At 36.6% G+C, this 21,773-nt stretch overlaps 1 protein-coding gene across 1 annotated transcript; it reads left to right on the top strand.

The window, feature by feature from the left end:
* Nucleotides 1-7,599: 7,599 nt before the first annotated feature.
* On the top strand, nt 7,600-8,214 carry LOC125838851 (uncharacterized). The gene is made up of 2 exons (XM_049517882.1): nt 7,600-7,769; nt 7,881-8,214. Exons 1-2 carry the CDS (start codon nt 7,600-7,602, stop codon nt 8,212-8,214), a joined length of 504 nt encoding a protein of 167 aa, XP_049373839.1.
* Nucleotides 8,215-21,773: the final 13,559 nt, after the last annotated feature.

The raw sequence follows: 21,773 nt of genomic DNA, 5'->3' as shown, positions 1-21,773 counted from the left end.
ACCCCACTTACTCTCTCGAGCTGAGTGTTAGGATATGGTACTAGGGCTCACCCTATCGGGTTGAACCTAATGTCGACCCACTCCTTAGGTCATCAGGCTAGTTGTCTTGGTTCCGCGACCTCTCTCTCGAGTAAGCCGAAAACACATGGGTGGTTTTGTATTTGCAACTACAAACCCATTAAATTAAACCACAAACACTAGGTGAAATCACCATTAAAATGCATCAAACATATCAGCAAATAAGACCCAACAATAATATCAACACATATTTGCTAAATCACACCTCAAGAATGGGGTTTTTAGCCTCACATCAAGAGATAAAAAATTATTCCTAAATGAGCTTGCATTCAAATGGGTATGAAGATTTAAGTCTTATTACAGGTCAAGAATGAAGAATCCAAGAGACCCAACTCCAAATCTAGAAGATGAAACCCTCTTCTTTTTCAAGTCTCCAAAACCCTCTCAAACTTAGAGCAAAAATATCAAAAAATACTATTAGATATGAAAATTACAATAATTGTTCGACTCTTTAAAATAAAATTCTAACTAGTATTTATAGTTATTACAGATTTGTGCTGCAGCGGATCATTCGACGTCATTAGTTTGAATCGCCGATCAACTCGGTGATTTGCCCTTTGGTGTAGTTCGTCGCCGCCTTGCACCAACCTTCAGCATCGTCGTGCTCTGTGTCATTGGGTGGCATAGTACTGCTTTGCGGAACTATTCGGCGATACGTCGACTGCTCCCTTTGTTCGCTGACTTGATCTTTTCCTTTAGGGCTCAGCATACTGGAACAAAAGGCGAAGTAAAACCCTTTGGCGACTCGCCAAGTGGACTCAATGATCCTCATGCCTTCGTTTCTTCGTTCTTTTCAGCCTTTTCGTTCCTTTTTGCGACGTAGTGTCCATGCTTTCCTTCAAACTTCAAATACCTTAAACTTAAGGGTTTTCATCAGATATTGAGGTAAAATAAGCATTTGAGGACACAATTTCTATTAAAATATAGCCCCAGATGAGTTCAATTTGTGGACTCATCAAGCTGCAGCGTTATATGTCCAACAGTTGCAAAACATGATAACGAACACTATCAGGGCTCAATATGGTGGAACACCACAAAGTTCTTTGTATTACTCCAAGCCATACACCAGACAGATTGATTGTCTATCAATGCCAACAAACTATCAACCACCAAAGCTACAACAATTTAATGGCAAGGGGAACCCAATGCAACATATTGCTCACTTTGTTGAAACTTGTAGCAATGCTGGAACACATGGTGACCTTTTGGTAAAACAATTTGTTTGTTCACTGAAGGGAATGCATTCGACTGGTATATCGACCTGGAACATAAGTCCATCGATAGTTGGGAGCAACTCGAGAAGGAATTCCTCAATCATTTTTACAGTACTCGTCAAATTGTAAGCATGATATGGTTGACTGACACTAAGCAAAGAAAGGACGAGCATGTGGTGGATTACATCAATCGTTGGAGATCACTGAGTTTGGACTGCAAAGATCGTCTTTCTGAAATATTTGTTATGGAAATGTGCATTTAAGGTATGCATTGGGGACTTCTATACATACTACAATGAATCAAACCACAAACTTTTGAGGAACTTGCTACACAAACGTATGACATGGAGTTGAGCATCGCAAGTCATGGGAAGGCATCTTCTTTTGCTGATCTCACAAAAGAAAAGAATGAGTTCAGAAAAGGTATGACCTCAAAGACCCAAACTAAGAAATCTATAGCTATGAAAACAACTTCTGTAAATGTCACCATCAAGAGTAAACTAAAAAAGGAGGAAGCCCCAAGTCTATATCATAGGGAGGAGAGGCGACGTCCAACCTTGAAGGAGTTAGAGGCAAAGGTCTACCCATTTACATATTCAGATGTACCTATGATTCTAGATGAATTGATAGCTTAGAAAGTAATTGATCTTCCTGAATCAAAGAGGCCCGAAGAAATCAATAAGGTTGGTGATCCTAGATACTACAAGTTCCATCGCGTCCTTGGCCACCCGACAAGTAAATGCTTTATCTTGAAGGAGAAAATCATTATGTTAGTAAGTGAAGGAAAAATCATCATTGACCAGGATGAAACAACGGAGGCAAATCATGCTAGTGTAGCACCAAATCAAAAAAAGTGCTAAAGGTCCACTTTCTTGCAATTCAGAAGTTTAACTCCTACTGAAGTTGATTTTCCAATGAAAACTCTTGAAGGTTCACTAGAGATAGACGACCACGAAGAAAATGAAGTTGATGGTTGGACTTTGGTTACTCATAAGAAGCGGAGTCATCAAGCAATTCTTAGGATACAACTTCCTAAGACAAGAGCAATAAGGAGTAACGTGAATCAACTACAGCCATCAAAAAGCGTCAAGCCTTGTACTAGCCAATAGATCAATGGTTTTTTATCGCAGAAGGTTTGAAGGACCATTACATTAAATGAATTCTTTCCTGAAAATTCTTTTGCGGTAGTCAAATTGGTGCAACACATGTTATTTCCAGCCCAGACGAAACAAAGAAAAGCAAAGGCAGGCATAATCCAGCAATAACACAAGAACATCAAACTGATGAAAAAGTTTCCCCATGTTGTGCTACAATTGCCTTCACAGATGATGACTTGTTGTTAGGGTCTAAGATACATAACAAACCTTTGTTTGTTGTAGGATCTATTTAGGAACTACATCTCAATCGCATACTAATCGATGGTGGTTCGGCAGTCAATATCATACCAAAAGTTATTTTGAAAAAACTTGGGATCTCTATTGATGAAATGTCCAAAAGTAACCTAACGATCCAAGGTTTCAATCAAGAAGTACAATGATCCATAGGGAAGATTCGCGTAGGATTGCCCATTGGCGACGTGAAATCAAACACTTTGATTCATGTTATAGATGCCAAAATATCATACCATTTGTTGCTCGGACATCCTTGGGTTCATGAAAATAGAGTGGTGCCATCTACTTTGCATCAATACATGAAGTATATGAAAGATTGTGAGGTAGTAAAAATTGATGTAGACATCAATCTTTTCACTAAGACGGAGTCCTATTTTGCATATGCAAAATTCTATTTAGATTCTGGAAGATCAAATATGGAGGCACATGTAAAAGCCGACTCAATTGATCTCGAAGATTGTAAAGTTCAATGGGTTGGTATCAAGATGTCTAAGAAGAGAATGGAAGAGGTTTCCATTAAGCTTTCACCATCTAAAGTAGTCATGCAGACCAATATTGATAATGAGTAACCAACCTTTTGCTACATTCCACGTGAGCGTCGAAAAAGGGACAACCACTGCTAGAGGAATGTACTCAACAATTACACCCACTGAAGAAGAAATTTAGTCACATAACATTCCAATATTTGAAGGAGAAAATGACTGTCCCAGTTGCACAAGTCTCGTCTATCGCTTTGGAGCCCTCCAAAGGGAATACCGAAGTTGGTAAGATAAAAAGGAACTTTGATCAAAAGGTCTTCACATTGTTTGAAAAATCAGGTTACGACTTCTCAAATCCAACGAAGTTAGGAGAACTCAGGGACAAAGTGACTGGTGAAAAGATACAGGAGCTTACAAAGTCTCAAATGCAGTTGAGAAAGCAAGGATATCATGTCACCACTCCTAGATTTGGGTTAGGATTTAGTTTGTCAGAGCCTCTTCGGATTTCATCTAAGAATGGAAAGGAAATAGCTTCATCCCACCAGACCTCTATATAAAAAAGAGGAATCTAAGGAAGGAAACACCATGACGAACTTCGGTGTTTGAACGCATTGGAAGATTGACACCTTGTGTCTCTGCATTTGAAAGATTGGGCCAGAATGATGGAATGTAATCCTCTAAACAAGTGGACATCTATGCCACCACCTCAAAGACCTCTGTATTTCATCGCTTGGGAACCAAAAGGAAGTCATCATCAGAAATGAGGTTGTTGGAGCATGAAAATCAAGATTTTTGTGATGTAACCGACGACAAAGAGATCTATAGTGTTTTCCCATCACGTATGAAGAGAAATGCTATATTGTCAATTACCACAGATGGTTCATCGAAGTTAAAAATAAGCACAATTGTTATCACCAATCAATGTCATGGAGAAACTAAAAAGGAGGAAGATGAAACCATCACAGTCTTCGTAGGAAGTCAGAGGGAAGATTCAAACTTGATACAATCATCCTATCACATAACAGTGAAAGAAGGTCCACACTTTGATGATACAGATGATGATGTCCAAGAGGCTCCCCCTCAACTGGAGGATGGCGTACAATCAACCATAGACGACCTCAAGGAACTAAATCTAGGCACTTTGGAAGATCCACGCCCAACCTTCATTAGTGCACTTCTTACACAACAAGAAGAGAGAAAATACTTCAAGTTATTGGTTAAGTACAAGGACGTGTTTGCTTGGTCGTACATAGAAATGTCGGGCCTTAATCCTATGATAGTTATTCATCATTTAGGGATAAAAAAGGGAACACGTCCTATAAAGCAGTCACAACTAGTGTTTCGCCCTGAGTTGGTAACACAAACTAAAACAGAGGTCAACAAGCTCATAGAAGCTGGATTTATCCGAGAAGTGAAGTACCCATTATGGATCTCAATTATTGTCCTGTCAAGAAAAAGAATGGTTAAATAGGTGTCTGCGTTGATTTACGAGATTTGAACCAAGACATGTCCAAAAGATGATTTCCCTCTGCCAATCATTGAGCTCATGGTTGATGCTACAATTGGTCATGAAGTATGTCATTTATGAATGGTTCTTCTGGATATAATCAAATCAGAATGTCTCCAAAAGATGAAGAATACACTACTTTTTGAAATCCAAAAGGGATTTATTGTTATAAAGTGATGCCCTTTGGTCTAAAGAATGCTAGTGCCACTTACCAACATGCAATGCAAAACATATTTGATGACATGTTTCATAAGAGGGTGAAATATTACGTCGATGACTTGGTGGTGAAAACGAAGCAAAGGGAACACCATCGTGAAGACATTCAAATTGTTTTTGAGAGGCTAAGAAAATTTGACTTGAAGATGAATCCACTCAAATGTGCATTTGGGGTTACCTCAGGAAAGTTTCTTGGCTTCATTCTGCGTCACCGTGGAATCGAAGTCGATCCCGCAAAGATTGATGCCATTCAAAAAATACCTGAGCCAAAGAACTTGAGAGACCTTTGCAGACTACAAGGAAATTTGGCATTCATTTCTAACCTGGTTGGACGATGTCAACCCTTCAACCATTTAATGAAGAAAGATGCTCCTTTCCACTGGGACCAATCATGTCGAAATGCTTTTGAAAGCATCAAAAGATACTAGTTGAATTCATTTGTATTAGGGGCACCAACTCTTGGAAAGCTATTGATACTATACATTGCATCGCAAGAGTGATCACTTGGAGAACTTCTTGCTCAACAGAACGAAGCTAAGAAGGAACAAGCATTGTACTATCTGAGTCGGACCTTGATAGGAGCTGAGTTGAATTATTCGCCCATTGAGAAAATGTCCTTAGTATTGCTTTATGTAACAACAAAAATTGAGACATTATTTTGAAGCGTACACTATCAAGCTAATTTTTCGGGTTGATCCCGTGAAGTTCGTAATGACTTGACCAGTTCTCTCAGGACGTCTAGCAAGATGGTCTATATTGTTTAATCAATATGAGATCATATACACACCTCAAAAAGTTGTGAAGGGGAAAACACTTGCTAACTTCCTAGTTGATCGCCCTCTTCTGGGAAACTGGGAAACTTCAGATGAGCTTTCTGATGAAGATGTATTTTTTACTGAAGAATTGTCGACATGGATAATGTTCTTTGATGGATCTGCATATCGAGATGGTGCAGGGGCAAGAGTCATGTTGATATCTCCAGAATAACTAATCTTACCATTTTCATTTGTTTTAGGTGAAACATATTCCAACAACGTCACATAGTACCAAGTAACTGATGATCAATTGAGAGTCACCGTAGATATCCAATTGAGGAATTTTCATATTTGATGTCATTTCAAGGCCCACAATCAAAGCTTGGTACTCTGCGGCGTTGTTGGAACATGTTTCACCTAAAATAAATGAAAATAGTAAGATTAGTCATTCTAGAGATATCAACACGACTCCCTCCCATTCACCATATCAACAAGAAACAAATACTCTTGAAGTCTCAATAATGCATTCATAAAGACTTCAACTCTCGTCGTCAAATTCGGCAAGCCTACATGTAGAGAAGTCTCAAAAAATAAAAATGCATTCATGAAGACTTCAAGCCTCGTCGTCAAATTCGACAAGCTTACACGTAGAGAAGTTTCAAAAAATGAATACACATTCATGAAGACTTTAACTTTCGTCGTCAAATTCAATAAGCCTACACGTTGAAAAATCTCAAAAAATGAAAACACATTCATGAATACTTAAGTCTTGTCGCCAAACTTCGGTAAGCCTACATGTTGACAAGTCTCGAAGTAAGGGGCATTTGTAGACACATAAATTGTATTGGTTAAATTCATATGAAATTTAAATTAAATCTATGTTCGTTTGGGCTGAATGATTAATTTGGGCTTTACAAATAAATAAGTCTATTTTATTAAATCCAAATCCAAGGTCCATTTCACCTTGAAGCCCAAACTCATGCCACATGTCACAGTGACTAAGCACTCAAGACCAATAAGGCGACGCCACGTATCTAAATGAGGTGGTAGTCCCAATCAAGTACAAGAACCAATCACAACATGTCAAGTGTCAAAATGACATCCTTTGGCCAATCATATGCAATCTTGTCCACCCCTTACAACTATAAATAAGGAATGGACATGAAATTCTAACGACATAAATAAAACTCTTCAACAAGCATTCTGTAATTGGAGAAAGCTACAACATCAACTGCATAGCTCTTCGAAGGAGTGATCAACGGAGTTCTTCCCGGTGTTCGACTTGAAACGACGAAGTGCTTTCCGACGTTCCCGGAGATCAAGAACATCTCTAGAAAGTCTACATCATCCAATAATTTGAGAAGTATGCTACTGAAGGCCCTCGAATCTTGAACAATCTTAGGAGAGAAGAATCAAGAGAACAACATAATTGTACTCACAACGATTCATCAATAAAAATAACATTTTCTTTTATTTATTTTTCTTGCAGTTAATTTTCAGCGCATAAGGAAATTTGTTGCGAACAATCGCATGGCGGATGCTTTGGCTAACTTGGCCACAACAATGGCACTCAGAGAAAATTAGACAACAAAGGTGCACGTATGTCATCGATGGGTTATTCCTGGTTGTCTTGATCTTCAAATCAATGAAAGCCACCATATATCCGTTCAAGTGGTTGAAAAGGAAGATTGGAGAAAACAATTGATTTAGTATCTTGAACATGGTAGGCTGCTTGAGGATCCACGAGTAAGAGTAGACATTAAGAGAAGGGCACCGCGATTCGTCTTTCACAAGGGAATACTGTTTCATCGTTCTTATGAGGGACTATTCTTGCGGTGTCTTGACAAAGAAGAAACTCAACCAACAATGGAGGAGGCACATTCTGGCACATGTGGAGCATACCAATCAAGGCCTAAACTTCATTTTCGCATCAAAATGATGGGCTACTATTGACCAACAATGGTAATGGACTACTTAGAGCATGCAAAGAAGTGTCAAGCATGTCAATTCCATGCTAATTACAGCCATCAATACCAAGAGGCTCTGCATCCAACTGTAGCCTCATGGCCTTTCGATGCATATGGACTTGATGTTGTTGGACCTTTTCCTAAGTCGTCAAAAGGACAAATGTATATCTTGGCTGCCACTGACTATTTCTCTAGATGGGCTGAAGTTGTGCCATTAAAATAGGTAAAGAAGGAAAATGTTGTTGATTTTATCAAATCAAACATATTTCTTAGATATGGCATACCAAGATGTATAGTTACTGATAATGGAACACCCTTCAACAATAAACTCATGAGTAGTTTGTGCGAGAAGTGCAGTTTTAAGCAACATAAGCCTTCAATGTACAATGCACTTGCCAATGGTCTTGCTGAAGCTTTTAACAAGATACTTGGTAACCTATTGAATAAAGTAGTTGCAAAGAATAAAAGGGACTGGCATGAGAGAATTGGTGAAGCTTTGTGGGCATATTGTACAACCTTTAGAATTGTTACTCAAGCGATTTTGTTTTCATTGGTGTATGGCGTAGAAGCAGTCCTTCCGTTGGAGAAGCAAATTCCATCATTGTGAATAACAATCCAAGAGGGACTTATAACTGAAAGTAACGCTCAACTTCGTCTAACAGAGTTGGAAGCATTGGATGAGAAGAGATTGGAAGCACAACAAAGTTTGGAGTGTTATCAAGCTCGACTTGCGAAAGCATTTAACAAGAAAGTGCGACCTCGATCATTTCAAGTGGGAGACTTGGTCTTAGCAGTCAGGAGACCCATAATCCTTAACAAACGCATCGGTGACAAGTTTACATCAAAATGGAATAGGGTGTATGTTGTGAAAGATGCATATTCAAGTGGCGTTTACAAAAAATGTAGACCAAGACGGTGTAAGAGTTGGTCCAATTAACGGCAAGTTTTTGAAGCAATACTTCCCATGAAGGTTGTCTACGCTCCTTAAGGTATGAGCATAAATTGCATGTTACTTCTGGCCTGCAAGAGTATAAACTGTGTACGGCAAAAAAAAACTGAAATAAAATAAATAAAACTCATCATCTTGAACTACGATATGACTTTATCCTCTTCACGGAGGTACGTAGGCGCTTGGACTAATCACTCTTAGCTCAGTCAAATGAGTAAAAAACAAGAAGGGGTTTTGGTGGCATTGTGTGATCCTCACACTAGCTCTTTAAAATTATGTAGCTAAAACGTGAGTTCAAATGCGTCATTGATGTGCAAAGGAGAAGAGTTAAGCAAGGCATGTTGACTTCAAAGGCTAGTTTGTAAAAATTCACGAAGGTTTTGACCATGATTTTTACATATATTGCAGTTCTTGGCGTGTACTTCGCCATGTAAAAATCAACTTGTGATTCAGACGTTCATTCGCTAAGTTATGAATTTTCTACCACGACCACTCAAAGCTAAAAAATAATAATCATATTTTGGAGTTGATCTGAGCACTTCAAAGGCCTATTTGTGAAAATTCATAAAGATTTTGATCATCATTGTTACACACATTGAAGTTCTTAAAGCCCTCTCCGCAACAAAAGAAGAAACTTGTAATACTGAAACTCCTACATCGAGTTATGGATCTTCCACTATGATCGTCAAAGTTTCATATCAAACATGCTAGATTTGAAAGTCAACTTCAGGTATTAATCTAATCAATTCAAAAAGAATTTTGATTTGAATTTTTGATATGCGACAGTCTAATGAATTTCATTGGTATTGGATCAAGTGATTTGCGATTCAACTTGAAGTTTTTTTGCTTCCGATAGAGATAATTTTGTGTAATTCAATGATGCTTCAGTAAGTTACTCAAAATTAGGGCATCTTTACCTACAACATCAAATCAGGATACCCTTCGGATCAAAGCCCTACTTATGTTGAAATGATGTACCCGCAAAGATCATGACTTGAACACTCCAAGCTCAAGAGACAAGTTTTTTTTTTGTTGTCAAGAGCGAACAAAGTTGAGAAATTGACATTCTGGGCGTATAGTCAACCTGAAAAAAATTTATCATCAATTTGGAATGAATTTTGTTGTAACTTCTATAAATAGTGTTGTTCTTGATGCGCTCGTTACAATGAAATAAGAAACTCATAGTTTCACCACTCTTACATTGAATTTTGGATTTCACACCAAAGACGCGCTCCTCACAATGAAACAATGATCTCGTAGTTTCAGAATTCAAGCTAACTTTGAAAATATATTTGTATTAACCTGGAGATATTTTGGCCGTGATTTTTACATATGTTGTACTTCTATGAGTTATGCTTCCAACGTAACAAGAATCGTATCATTTCAAGGCTCTTACACCGAGCTATTGATTTTCTCCCAAAGTTACTCAAAGCTGAAGAGTTGAGCGAAGCAAAATTTGAGCTAACTTTAAAAATATATATGTACTAATCAGGAAAGATTTTGGTCGTGATTTTTTTCATATGTTGTACCGTCTCTGAGTTATGCTTCCAATGGAACAAGAATTGCATCATTTTGAGGCTCCTACGCCGAGTTATTGATTTTCTCCCAAAGTTGCTCAAAGCAGAAGAGTTGAGCGAGGCAGAATTTGAGCTAACTTTGAAAATATATTTGTACTAATCTGGAAAGATTTTGGCCGTGATTACATATGTTGTACGCCTATGAGTTATGTTGTAATGCCACATACGAAACTAGTAACACTTAGCTAAGTCTTGACTGAATCTAGTAGGTTGACCTAGAGCCTCACATGTTAGTTTATAGTTGAAAACTTGTTTAAATGATGAAAAATGGCTATTGAAGCTAGTTTGGTGATTTTAGAGATCAAACGTCAAGAAACGACCATGACGTCCGAAAATTAGTAGACTAAGCGAGGGCCAAGTTTGAGGGTTAGAGCCAAGAAAGAGGACTAGGGCAGTCCACTCTTTCATGGAAACTGCCTCACCTTCCACGACCACCACAACGGCTCGTGGTGAGGACCACGGCTCGTGGTGTGGCTTGTGGTAGGCTAGGCAGTAGCTAAACAAAGGCTGCCCAAAAATAGCCCCTCCACACGACCCACTTCACGGTTCGTGGGAAGGCTCGTGGTGGTGTCTTAGATTTTTAGGGCTTAAGGGGAAGGTTTCCTAGATACTGTATCATGACCACGAGAGGCACCACGGCTCGTGGAGCCTCACGTGAAGGGATCTCCATCAGACTTAGAGTATAGGGTCAACTTCAAATGGTCATATCACTTAGCTCAAAATGAATTTGGTGGTCTATTACTTATCCAATGCAAGGTCTCTAAGTCCTCTTTCCAACGCCACCGACCTTTCCCAATTCCGATCTCTGAGTAAAAAGTTATTCACGAAATAGTGAAGCACTGTCAGGCTGAAAATCTTCACGACCCGTTTCACGGTCCGTGGTGATGATCACGGTCCGTGAAGGCTTCAGTGATGCCATTTCGGCAGTTTCTAGCAAGTAACTTATTGGGTCTTTTCCCAATTGTTTTAACTCAAGGATATCTCATTTTTCCCAAGCCTAGGACCCCTATTTAAGCCGTTTTAACTCCAAAACTCACCCAATTAAATCAATTATTCCAAGACCCAAATAAAAGCCCAACTCATTTTCCCTTCCAAAATTCTCTCTCTCTCAAAACTCTCTCAACTCAAGACTCCATGGAAGAACTTTGAAGGAGCTTATCAAGGGCTTGTAGATGGGAGGTTTCACGTGAAATTCATAGGGTTTAACTAAGGTATGGTTGCTCTTCACTCTTGGGATCCCTTTCCCCAAGAGGTCCTTCCAAATATGGTTTTCAAAGTCCCCCAAATTGTATATTTCAATCCCAATTCGTGAGTCTCTTTCTAAAGTCGATTCCATTGATCTATAATGGTTATTTATGATTATATATGAATGTTTGTGGATGAATTCATGTAACACTTATGGTTTTTGAACAATTCCCCACAAGACCCATGATTTCCCTTTTCTTTCTCAATTCTAAACCCTAGCTTGTGTTGAATGATGATTGAAGGATGAAAATCTAGTATGTTACTATGAAACTCATTATTGTATTATGAGGTTATCTTATATGATGTATGAATATAAAAAAAATAGGGTTGAATCTTGAAGAAAGCCTTGATGGCTATGAATGAAGGTTTTCAATTGGTAAGTAGCCTTCTATTGAATTGTTGATCCACTTGTGGGGGAGATGTTTACTTATTATATATCCTTTGAATTAATGGTTTGATCCACTTATGGTGGAAGTGCTTACTTGTTAGTATGAATTGTAGTGTTAAGACAAGGTCCCTCTTCCCTACAACCCTAGATATGACTAAGTATGATACTTTATGAATATGAATGAGATGTTATGAACATGGTATGATCTATATGTTGAATTTTATGAGGTTCTCTTGTGGAAGGACCCTACCCACATAATCCCCAAATGATACATGCCATGAATGATGTACTTGAATGATGAATATTGGATATGTGACTTACATGATCTAAGATCCTTAAATGCAAATATGTGAATTGTGCATCAGTTGGGATATTATGTATATGTTATGACCCCCCCCCCCCCCTTGACAAAGGAGGTGTCTATAATGTTAATGTTGTTGTTGTTGTGCCATTGTGAGGACAATCATGCACACACACTCCATGCATAAATATGAATATGATATGTCTATGGTGTCAATTGAAAGGCTAATTCTCATATGCACCTTTACATACTATTATGCATGAAATGTACATGACCATGAAGATATGACTATGTGTGCTAAGAGGTATGTATGTATGTATGTTATGGTATGATTGTTATATGAATGAAAGGTAGTTCTCATGATTATAGCATAATGTAAAGTGAAAGGTTTACTCACTTGCTAAGTGTTCCTAAAGTGAAAGGATTGTTACTCACTTATGAATACATATGAGCTATTATGGTAAGATGTTTACATAAGAGTCTAGTAAAGGCTAATGTGAACTTATGTGATGACTAAAGATGATTACAAAAGGGAATTTGATGCTTAGCACCAAAAGGGCATGTAAATGAGATGGGGCTCTCACGTTTAGTAAGTCTGGCTCCCCACATGGGTTTCCTCACGTTTAGCAAGTCCGGATTACCCACGGTATGTGTTGTCTCATGAGATGGAAACCCTCACGTTTAGTAAGTTAGGGTTTGTAGAAGCAATCTCCTTGACCCTTAACTATGTGCCCACATAGGACTCTAGCTTAGTGGATCCACCTAGATAGCTATGTACGAATGGTTACACTTTAGGCAAATGTTAACCCTCTCTTTTCGGTGTGGGAGTAGAACACCGGATTCCATGTAGCTCTCATGGTCTATGTCGGTTAATGCAATATTTCCCTAATGTAAACGTAAATGAAGGTATGAAAGGTGTGAACTCTTACTAAGGCTTTCTTAAGGGTTTCTACATAGTGTAAGGGAGGGTATGTGACTTCTCTTACACATTACACTTGTGGGATCCTAAGGGTTGGTTGTAGTAGTGTTTCTCTTATGATTATGATGATTATGACTTATGTATGTTGAAGCTATGTTGTGTATGATCATTATGATGATGGTTTACCTATGATATGGACTATTTGAATTATGACTAAGATGTATGATATGAACATGTTGTATGAACTATGCCTTAATGGTGTTGTTCTATCTTATTATGATTATTATGAATAATACATGCTTTAATTGTATTATGTTACTGATTGACTTTTCTTGATATGAACTAATGTTTATGAATGTCACCTTACTATGTATATGACCAATGGATAAGACTAATATATGATAAGTATGAGTATGGTGATCCAAAGTAATACTTAGTGTAGGTAGGACTATGGACCCTACCTATGCATTGCACAAGTAGAACCTAGGGTTACTTATGTTGTTATTATATTATGATGTAATGGTCTTAATGACTGAATATGCATGAGTAGTATGTCTTGTAATGAGTAATATTGTATTAAGATTATGTTTAGAGACTATGCTTATGGTGATGTTATTATCCTTTGTGCTTTGATGAACTATATGTGAATTGCTTGTGACTTGTGATTCTCCGACTCTTTCAAGATGATGTTCAAAATGTGCATAAAACATGGTTTCAACTAAATGTCCTTTTTAAGCATGTTTTAATGGTTTTTATGCATGGCTTCCATACTTAGTACGTGTGTTGTACTAACCCATATTTCTTCTACATTTTTACAAAGTGTAGGGTTTAGTGATGTGATGTCTTATGCATGGAAGTTAGGTTTATAAGGAGCTTGGGAATGAAGACTTGGGGAGTCCTCATAGTTTCGAGGATGAACCTACCTCGTACACTTATGTCATTATGTCTTTATGTTTTATATCTTTAGACTTGTGTAAGGGTCGTGTCCCTAGTAATTATTATGTAAGGGCCGTGTCCCTAAGTTGTTATGAAAGAGTTGTTATTCTAAATGCTATAGATGGTTTGAGACATAGTGTCATAGACTCTATCTTATTTTACGAAAACTTCTATTGTAAAGAAAAATTTTAAATTTTCCGTTATTTTCATATGCTTTAATGTTCATGATATGCTAAGGGCTTGTATAAGACCTCCGAGAAGTCGAGTACGCCGTGTTACGACTAGGGGGTGCTCTCGGGTCGTTACATATGCTTCCAAGATGAACACATGAATCTCATAATTGCATCAAAGCTAGCAATGAACAATCATAATGGTGCTCTATGAGTGCACCAGGAACATCTTGACAATATCCAAATTATCGACTGAATCAGTGAGGGCTATAAGGCTCCACAATCAGTTCATCATCCAGCCTCAAAGTGACAAAACTTGAGCGAAGGCCTATAAGGAAATCGCTCCAGGAAGTGGATAATTTTCCACTAACATCAATATGTAGCTCTTTTCCCTGTAGCATGGCCAAATTGTGGAGGTCATGCACATTCACTTGTTGAAATAACTTGCGAGCGTCAACAAGGTCAAAATGTTTTGTCATCTTTTCTCCAGAAATCTGCCACATTCGCACACCTCGTTGAGGACGGGTAATACGGTAGTAGGTCTCAAAATACTCACCTATCCATCCATATACATAATGAATGGGAAGTAATGTGGTGCAAGCACCCAAGTTTGAAGAAGTGGATATATCCTTGAGGCCGCGAAAGATGCTTGCAAGGACCGAAACCGCCAAATAAAATATTTCTCCATGAGCCATCAAGCTTGCAACTTTGAAGACACTAGCACGAATACAATTAGCTTTCTTGTTAGGAAGAACAAACTTGCAAAGCCAACATGCAAGAAAAGCCACTAGATAAGTATCATCCTTGAATAATTCTTCTACGCCTAGCTCGACAAAAGGAGCATTTTCTTCTTCGGTTCGAGGCAGAAAGCTTATGTCAATATTTTCAGAAGGATCTTGATTCATCCTTGGTTTCGTACGATTCTTAGACGTCCTTAGTGAAGGCTTGACATATTTCCTCGGTCCCCTAAACCAAAACTTTGTCCATTCTCGTAAGGAGACTTCGTCAATGGCACTTTTGGTAAGTCGGTAGAACGCCGAAATCAAGAAGGAGTAGTTTCTTGGGTGAAAAGACTTCCCTTGATTATCTACTTATGTCAACCCCGGATATAACTTCATCATAAAAGGAACCATGAACAAGAAGACTTTCAATGGCTCTCAAATCCCATAAAGAAATAGATAACTCTCTGACGAAGGTAGAGACCGTATTGGTGGATGGACGCCAATTCTCGCAAAACGCCTGGAGAACATTTTCGTTATGGTCATATGTGAACATTGAATCAAAGATAGCATCATAAGTCTTGATGTTATCCAAAGTCTCCTTGCAACGGGCAATCACATCTTCTACCCACTCCCAATTGCCAGATGTATAGCAAACCTCACCAAACCCGGAAGAAGGAACACGTCAACTGCTAAGATTCTCATCATGACGAGGAGAGATGGCAACAACAACATTTTGATGAGTGGAAGACTTCAAGAGGAGAACTTTTTCAGTTGTGACATTGCTGGAGAAATTGTATGTGACATCCTTCGTTTTTGTTGACGACCACTCTGGGAGATGATAAGATGTTTCCAGTGTCTTTCTAACAAGTGGGAAAGCGCCGATCACCGGAGGATGAACTTTCAAAGTGAGAACTTTGGCGTGTGAATGTTGCTTATTCTCCATGATCTCAAGGCAAGGGTATGGCGCATCTTGGTCACTAAAGTCCATTGTCTCTATTGAAATTCAAGATTGCACAACGTGACTCTGGAAAAAAAAAGGGGGGGGGGGGTTACATTGGCAGAAACAAAATTGGAGTAATCAAAAGACAAAAAGATCTGACCATCATAAATAAGTTCAACCTTGAAAATTAAAATTGTAGCAATTGAAGAGTAATTTGGCTACAAATATTTTATATGTCGTAGTTCCATGTTTCTAGTTTTGGAAAAATCAAACGTCTTGCGATTTTGATTTTTCTACAATTAGAAATGAATTTTACACTACGGACACGCAAATCTGTCAATCAGAAGCAGATTCAACATTGAAGATAAAAAACTGTAGCAATGGAATAGAAGTTTGGCGGCGATTTTTTTCTATGTTATAGCTCCGTGCTTCTAGTTTCAGAAAAATCAAACGGTTTGCAATTTCAATTTTTCTACAATTAGAAATGAATTTTACACTACATGCGTGCAAAGCTGAACCATCAAAACGGGTTATTGCTAAACAAGATTCTAAGTTACCTGAGCAAGTAGCAAGAGTACTTTGCTTGAAGTTTCTTTTGAGATATGATAGAGGCTATGTCTCTCGATTTGATAAAAAACAAGCGACGTCGCAACTGAATAGTTAAATACACTCGGATAACTTGTTTTTTTCCAGCGTCTAGAATTTTGTGTGATGAAATTCTCTATGCATTGGAGAGGATTATATAGGGATTCTTGTTAAAGATTTATAATCCTTTCATAAGGCATAATAAGGTGAATTTGGAAGAAGAAAATCTGATTTGAGTTGAGATATTCCATGTCCATTTTGAAGTCACACCAATATGGAAGGATGAACCAAAGAGTTAAGGAAAGAAGAATATCTTCATTGACTTGGATACCAAAGGAAAGTTAATATTCTTTTTTATTTGATTCAAAATTCAATCAATTTTCTTGTTTTTTTACACCTTGCAAGAAAGATCACACGGAAAAATAATGTTACTACTCACTAGACCCATCTATTTGAAATCAATATAGAGGGTCTACGTGGTTGTCAAGCAAGAATGTTTAAAAAAAAAATTGAGATCACAACAAACAAATCATTTGTAGTGACCTAGTTAGGATGCGACGACAAGAAACAAATACTCTTGAAGTCTCAACAATGCATTCATAAAGACTTCAACTCTCATCGTCAAATTTGGCAAGCTTACACGTAGAGAAGTCTCAAAAAATGAAAATGCATTCATGAAGACTTCAACCCTCGTCATCAAATTCGGAAAGCCTACACGTAGAGAAGTCTCAAAAAATGAATACACATTCATGAAGACTTTAACTTTCATCGTCAAATTTGCCAAGCCTACACGTCGACAAGTCTCAAAAAATAAAAACACATTCATGAATACGTCAAGTCTTGTCGCCAAACTTCGACAAGCCTACATGTCGACAAGTCTCGAAGTAAGGGGCATTTGTAGACACATAAATTGTATTGGGTTAAATTCATATGAAAATTGAATTAAATCCATGTTCGTTTAGAATGAATGATTAATTTGGGCTTTACAAATAAATAAGTCCATCTTATTAAATCCAAATACAAGGTTCATTTCACCTTGAAGCCCAAACTCATGCCACATGTCACAGTAACTAGGCATCCAAGACCAATAAGGCGATGCCACGTGTCTAAATGAGGTGATAGTCTCAATCAAGTGCAAGAACCAATCACAACATGTCAAGTGTAAAAATGACATCCTTTGGCCAATCATATGCAACCTTGTCCACCTCCCACAACTATAAATAGGGAATGGACATGACATTCTAACGACATCAAGAAAACTCTTTAACAAGCATTCTGCAATTGAAGAAAGCTACAACATCAACTACATAGCTCTACGAAGGAGTGATCAACGGAGTTCTTCCGGAGATCAACTTGAAACGATGAAGTGCTTTTCGACGTTAACATCTCAAGGAAGTCTACATCATCCAACAATTCGAGAAGTACACTACTGAAGGCCCTCGAATCTTGGAGAGGCTTAGGAAATAAGATTCAAGAGAACAACAAAATTGTACTCACACCGATTCATTAATAAAAGTAACATTTTCTTTTATTTATTTTGCTTGCAGTTAATTTGTTGCGAACAGTTATTAACCTAGGCGGCCTTTCATTAATGATTAGACTAAAACAACACACTTAATTTAACTAGAAGTCAAATGCATTTAGTTGAATAATAAAAAATAAAAAACCAAATAAGCTACAGAACTTAAGGACTAAAACTATCATTTACCCAAATTAAAATGTTCAGTTTGAAAAAAGAGAAAAGTCTAGGGAGTATTTACCAAAAAATAAATTACACTACACAACAAATTAAGACTATATTTATCTGAAATAACAATAGTTTTTAAAAAAATTATAAAATATTGTGATCGTTTAATATTTAATAGTAGATACACACTAGTATATTTATCATTCGTGCAAATACAATTAAACAGATATATTGTATACATGTGGATACACTTATCAAAAACGAGATACAATATATTTCACTATTATAATGTGTGTTGATATAGTGTATTTCACTATTACTATGTGTATGATTGAAATATATTCCGCTACGTTTTGAAACCAGAATGCTACTACAATTCATAACAAATCAAAATCTCTCTATGTTTCATAATAAGGAACACGAAACTATAGTTATATACAACAATTTCTCAAAAAACTATCATCTCCAAAAGGAATTGTAATAGGAAAAATTACCTAACTAGCTGTTGACACCTAATTTTGGACCTTCACACTACAAATTAATCATCGAGCTTCTTCAATTTCAAACGATTTAAAATAATTAGTTTTATAAACAATTCAAAAGAATAAAATAAATTTAGTTCGCAAGTTATTTTAAATAGTTTCGTCACTTTTTATAATTTTTAAATAATATATATGTTTTACATAGTTATGTATATAATTAGTATATTTTATAAATATTTGAAAATCCTCACAAAAGATTTTACATTTTAGTTAAATATCTTATTAATTTATTTCAATTTAAGTTATAGTTATAATTGCAAGGTAATTAGTTTGTAATTAAAATGGTTACTTTCCAATTTTATTAATTATTTTATTTTATTAAGATTAAGAAGTTCGTTAGTTTAATTATATTAATTCATCTTATTGAATTACTAGTCGAATTTACCAAATGAATTAAAATCGGCTACGTTTGTAATTTCCAATGGCTATAATCACAATCCGTGTGGCCAAATCTTAAATTCAGTACAAGCCATTTTTTACTCAACTCTTAAAACTTTATTGAGACCAATTTTGATCTCATTCCAGACCCACTTCTTTCCCAAATTAGCAGCCCACCTCATACATTATTTTCCAGCGGCTCCACTCAATGCAAATGACCCATTCTCACCACAATTACACTCAAACCCATCAGCAATACATACGTACAACAGTACCAAACCGACCCCTGTGTCTTCTTCCTTCCCAAACGACTAGCAATCAACATTCAAATCCCAGCAAATTCGGAAAAGCAGTAGGCGTATGCAACAACCAACACCATCGCCATCTCATTTTTCCTCTTTTTCAGAACTTCCAATCCCCTTCACTATTGCCTCGAAAAAGAATATTTCAAATTCAAAATTTAAGCCTGTTTCCCCCCTAATTTCTAGCCCTAAATATTCTTTTATATATATTCATCTCTTTTGGTCACCGAAAGGGTGTGGATAGGGGGATTTTTAGAGACTGATTTGGGTTACCCGAAACAAGGGCATTTTTAGGCGAAATTCTCGACCAAAACAGAGAGGATTTTTTAGTTTCTTTTCCTCGAATTTGAAGATATTTTACTCGTCGAAGCTCATTAGAATCAATTAGGGTGATGGAAGGTCTTCGCGGTTAAGCTCGTCGTCCCAGTCGCTGCCCCGAAAAAGGTAATGCTTCCTCCTTTACAATATTCTCCTGGCCTCTTTTTCTGTTTCAAGAAAATAATATTTTTTGATATCGGAAAAGCCTTAATATGTGGTTGTTTGTTGTTAGTTATCGTTGGTTTTGTTGATGTTGCTATGTGATGTATTTGTTCTTATATGATTCCGTTATTTGGTCGAGTCGAAGCTTGTAAATTTGCATCTAGTGTTGATGTTTCTCGACTACTCTTTTGAGTTATGTTCGTTCATCCTCTTCTCAAAGCTACTGCTTGATGTCATTGGGATTTGGGTCTATACCGTCTCATTTATACGGTATTTAAGTGTCAGGTGTGTTGCGTTTGAGATTGTTACTGTTTAATGTTGTTATGTATATAAGCTTAAGTTTTTTTCCTCAAAATTAACTGATGTGTTAATGCTGATATATATGGTGTAGTCGAATGCTTGTTCCAATGGCTCGGTTTTATCTATTTCTTAAAAGTCTATGTGGTCTTTGTGACTCGTTTAAATCAAGTTTGTGTCTTCATGCTATTCAAATTTCAGTAGAAAATGATTACATTTTCAAGTTTGAGTCGGTGTAAAATCTGAGTTTCCTGTTTTATTGATTTTCAAATCTTAGTTTTGTTGGAGTTTAATCTTTAAGATCATTTGAAATATGACTTTTGTTTTCAAATCTTAGTTCATGTTTAGTTGCTTTTTCCATTAATGCAAGCCAAAAATGTGATTTTATATGGATTTTCATATCCGATTGTGTTGCCATTAATTTTTACCTTTTCTTCTGGTAAAAATGAAAATCTCATTTCAAGCTGCATATTGTCAATATATGGTCAACTATTTGATTAATAGTGATAACAAGTGGTTTGTCTTGTTTCATTGGTAACATGTCTTTCTTATGATATGTTCATTGTTTCTTACTTTGTAGGATTAATTGCTTAATTAATTTTGGATGAATTCAAGCATAGTAAATTGTCCAATGTTGACATTGATAGCTTTCGCACTTATGATAAACATGTGTGTATGATTCCTTAGTGTGATATACCTTGGCCCCATTTTCCTAATTAATTAAGTTAAAGTAATCTCTTATTGTTTAAAGACAAGCCTTTAAGTTGAGTTTCTCGAATTTATCTCGATTGTTTTACTATATAATTTGCTCGATATAAGTCTCTTTTGGTATTAGTTTATGTATGAGTCTGTTTGGTCCAATTAAATAAGTTTTTGAGATGCACACTTATTCTCTAAGTCATTTGCTAGTGTCCAGACTTAAATTAATTATGTATTTTTCTTGTTAAGTTACTAACTCTTGCTCTTTTGCCTTCAACCCCCTTGTTCTCGAGTGAGTCCATTAGACTTTGCTTTCTCCCTTTTTGCATATCCATTGGGCCGTAAATTCCCAAATTCACTTTCTTACTCTAGCCACCACCTATTCCTAGCTAAATATTAATGAACAGGTGTCGAGGAAGCCATACAAGGCGGGATATTGAATTCTCAAGTCCCAAAAGCCTAGAAATGGGTTGTATACATAATGTATACAGCAGTATACACTCATTATACATTGAATTATAGGTAAAAATGCAAATATACAGAGATGAGGTAAAATACAGGTGTTCAGAAGCAGGAGATACACGGAAAAAGTTGATATACATGCCGATATAGACTGATATACAGCTTGTGTATACAAAAAGGGGTTTAGGATTAAACCCCAAAAATTCCAGCGACATTGGCCCAAAAGGAGGCCCAAATTCAATTTCTATCTTACTCTTCAATTATTTAATAGTGATTATTTATTATTTGTTGTTTAACTCTAACTTTAAAATTGTTAGTTAACTTAATTAAATCCCCAAAAGATAAACTATATTCTTTATGTTAGATTTTAATAAAATTTCAATTTTATCAACTCTTGTTTTTTTTTTTTACATAATTAAATATGTTTTTAGTTAAAACTTTCATTTTCTCTTTAATTAGTTTAAAATGATTTCTTGGTTTATCGACTAAATTAGTTCAAATTATTATGAGTCAAATAAATTTTAACTAATCTAGTTTTGTTAAAATTCTAATTACTTGTCTCTAATTCAAATGTTTCATATTAGGTC

The sequence above is a fragment of the Solanum verrucosum genome, unplaced genomic scaffold (genome assembly GCF_900185275.1).
Source record: "Solanum verrucosum unplaced genomic scaffold, falcon-dt-bn FXZP01000182.1, whole genome shotgun sequence".
NCBI lineage: Eukaryota > Viridiplantae > Streptophyta > Magnoliopsida > Solanales > Solanaceae > Solanum > Solanum verrucosum.
The sequence above is the reverse complement of the archived record's forward strand: the minus strand, read 5'-3'. Positions and strand labels throughout refer to the sequence as shown.

Bases quoted from the DNA above. Each gene is read 5' to 3' on its own strand.
- LOC125838851 (XM_049517882.1), top strand. From the start codon at position 7,600: ATGGTAATGGACTACTTAGAGCATGCAAAGAAGTGTCAAGCATGTCAA. The intron at 7,770-7,880 runs GTATATCTTGGC...CATATTTCTTAG, and splicing joins AAGTCGTCAAAAGGACAAAT to ATATGGCATACCAAGATGTA.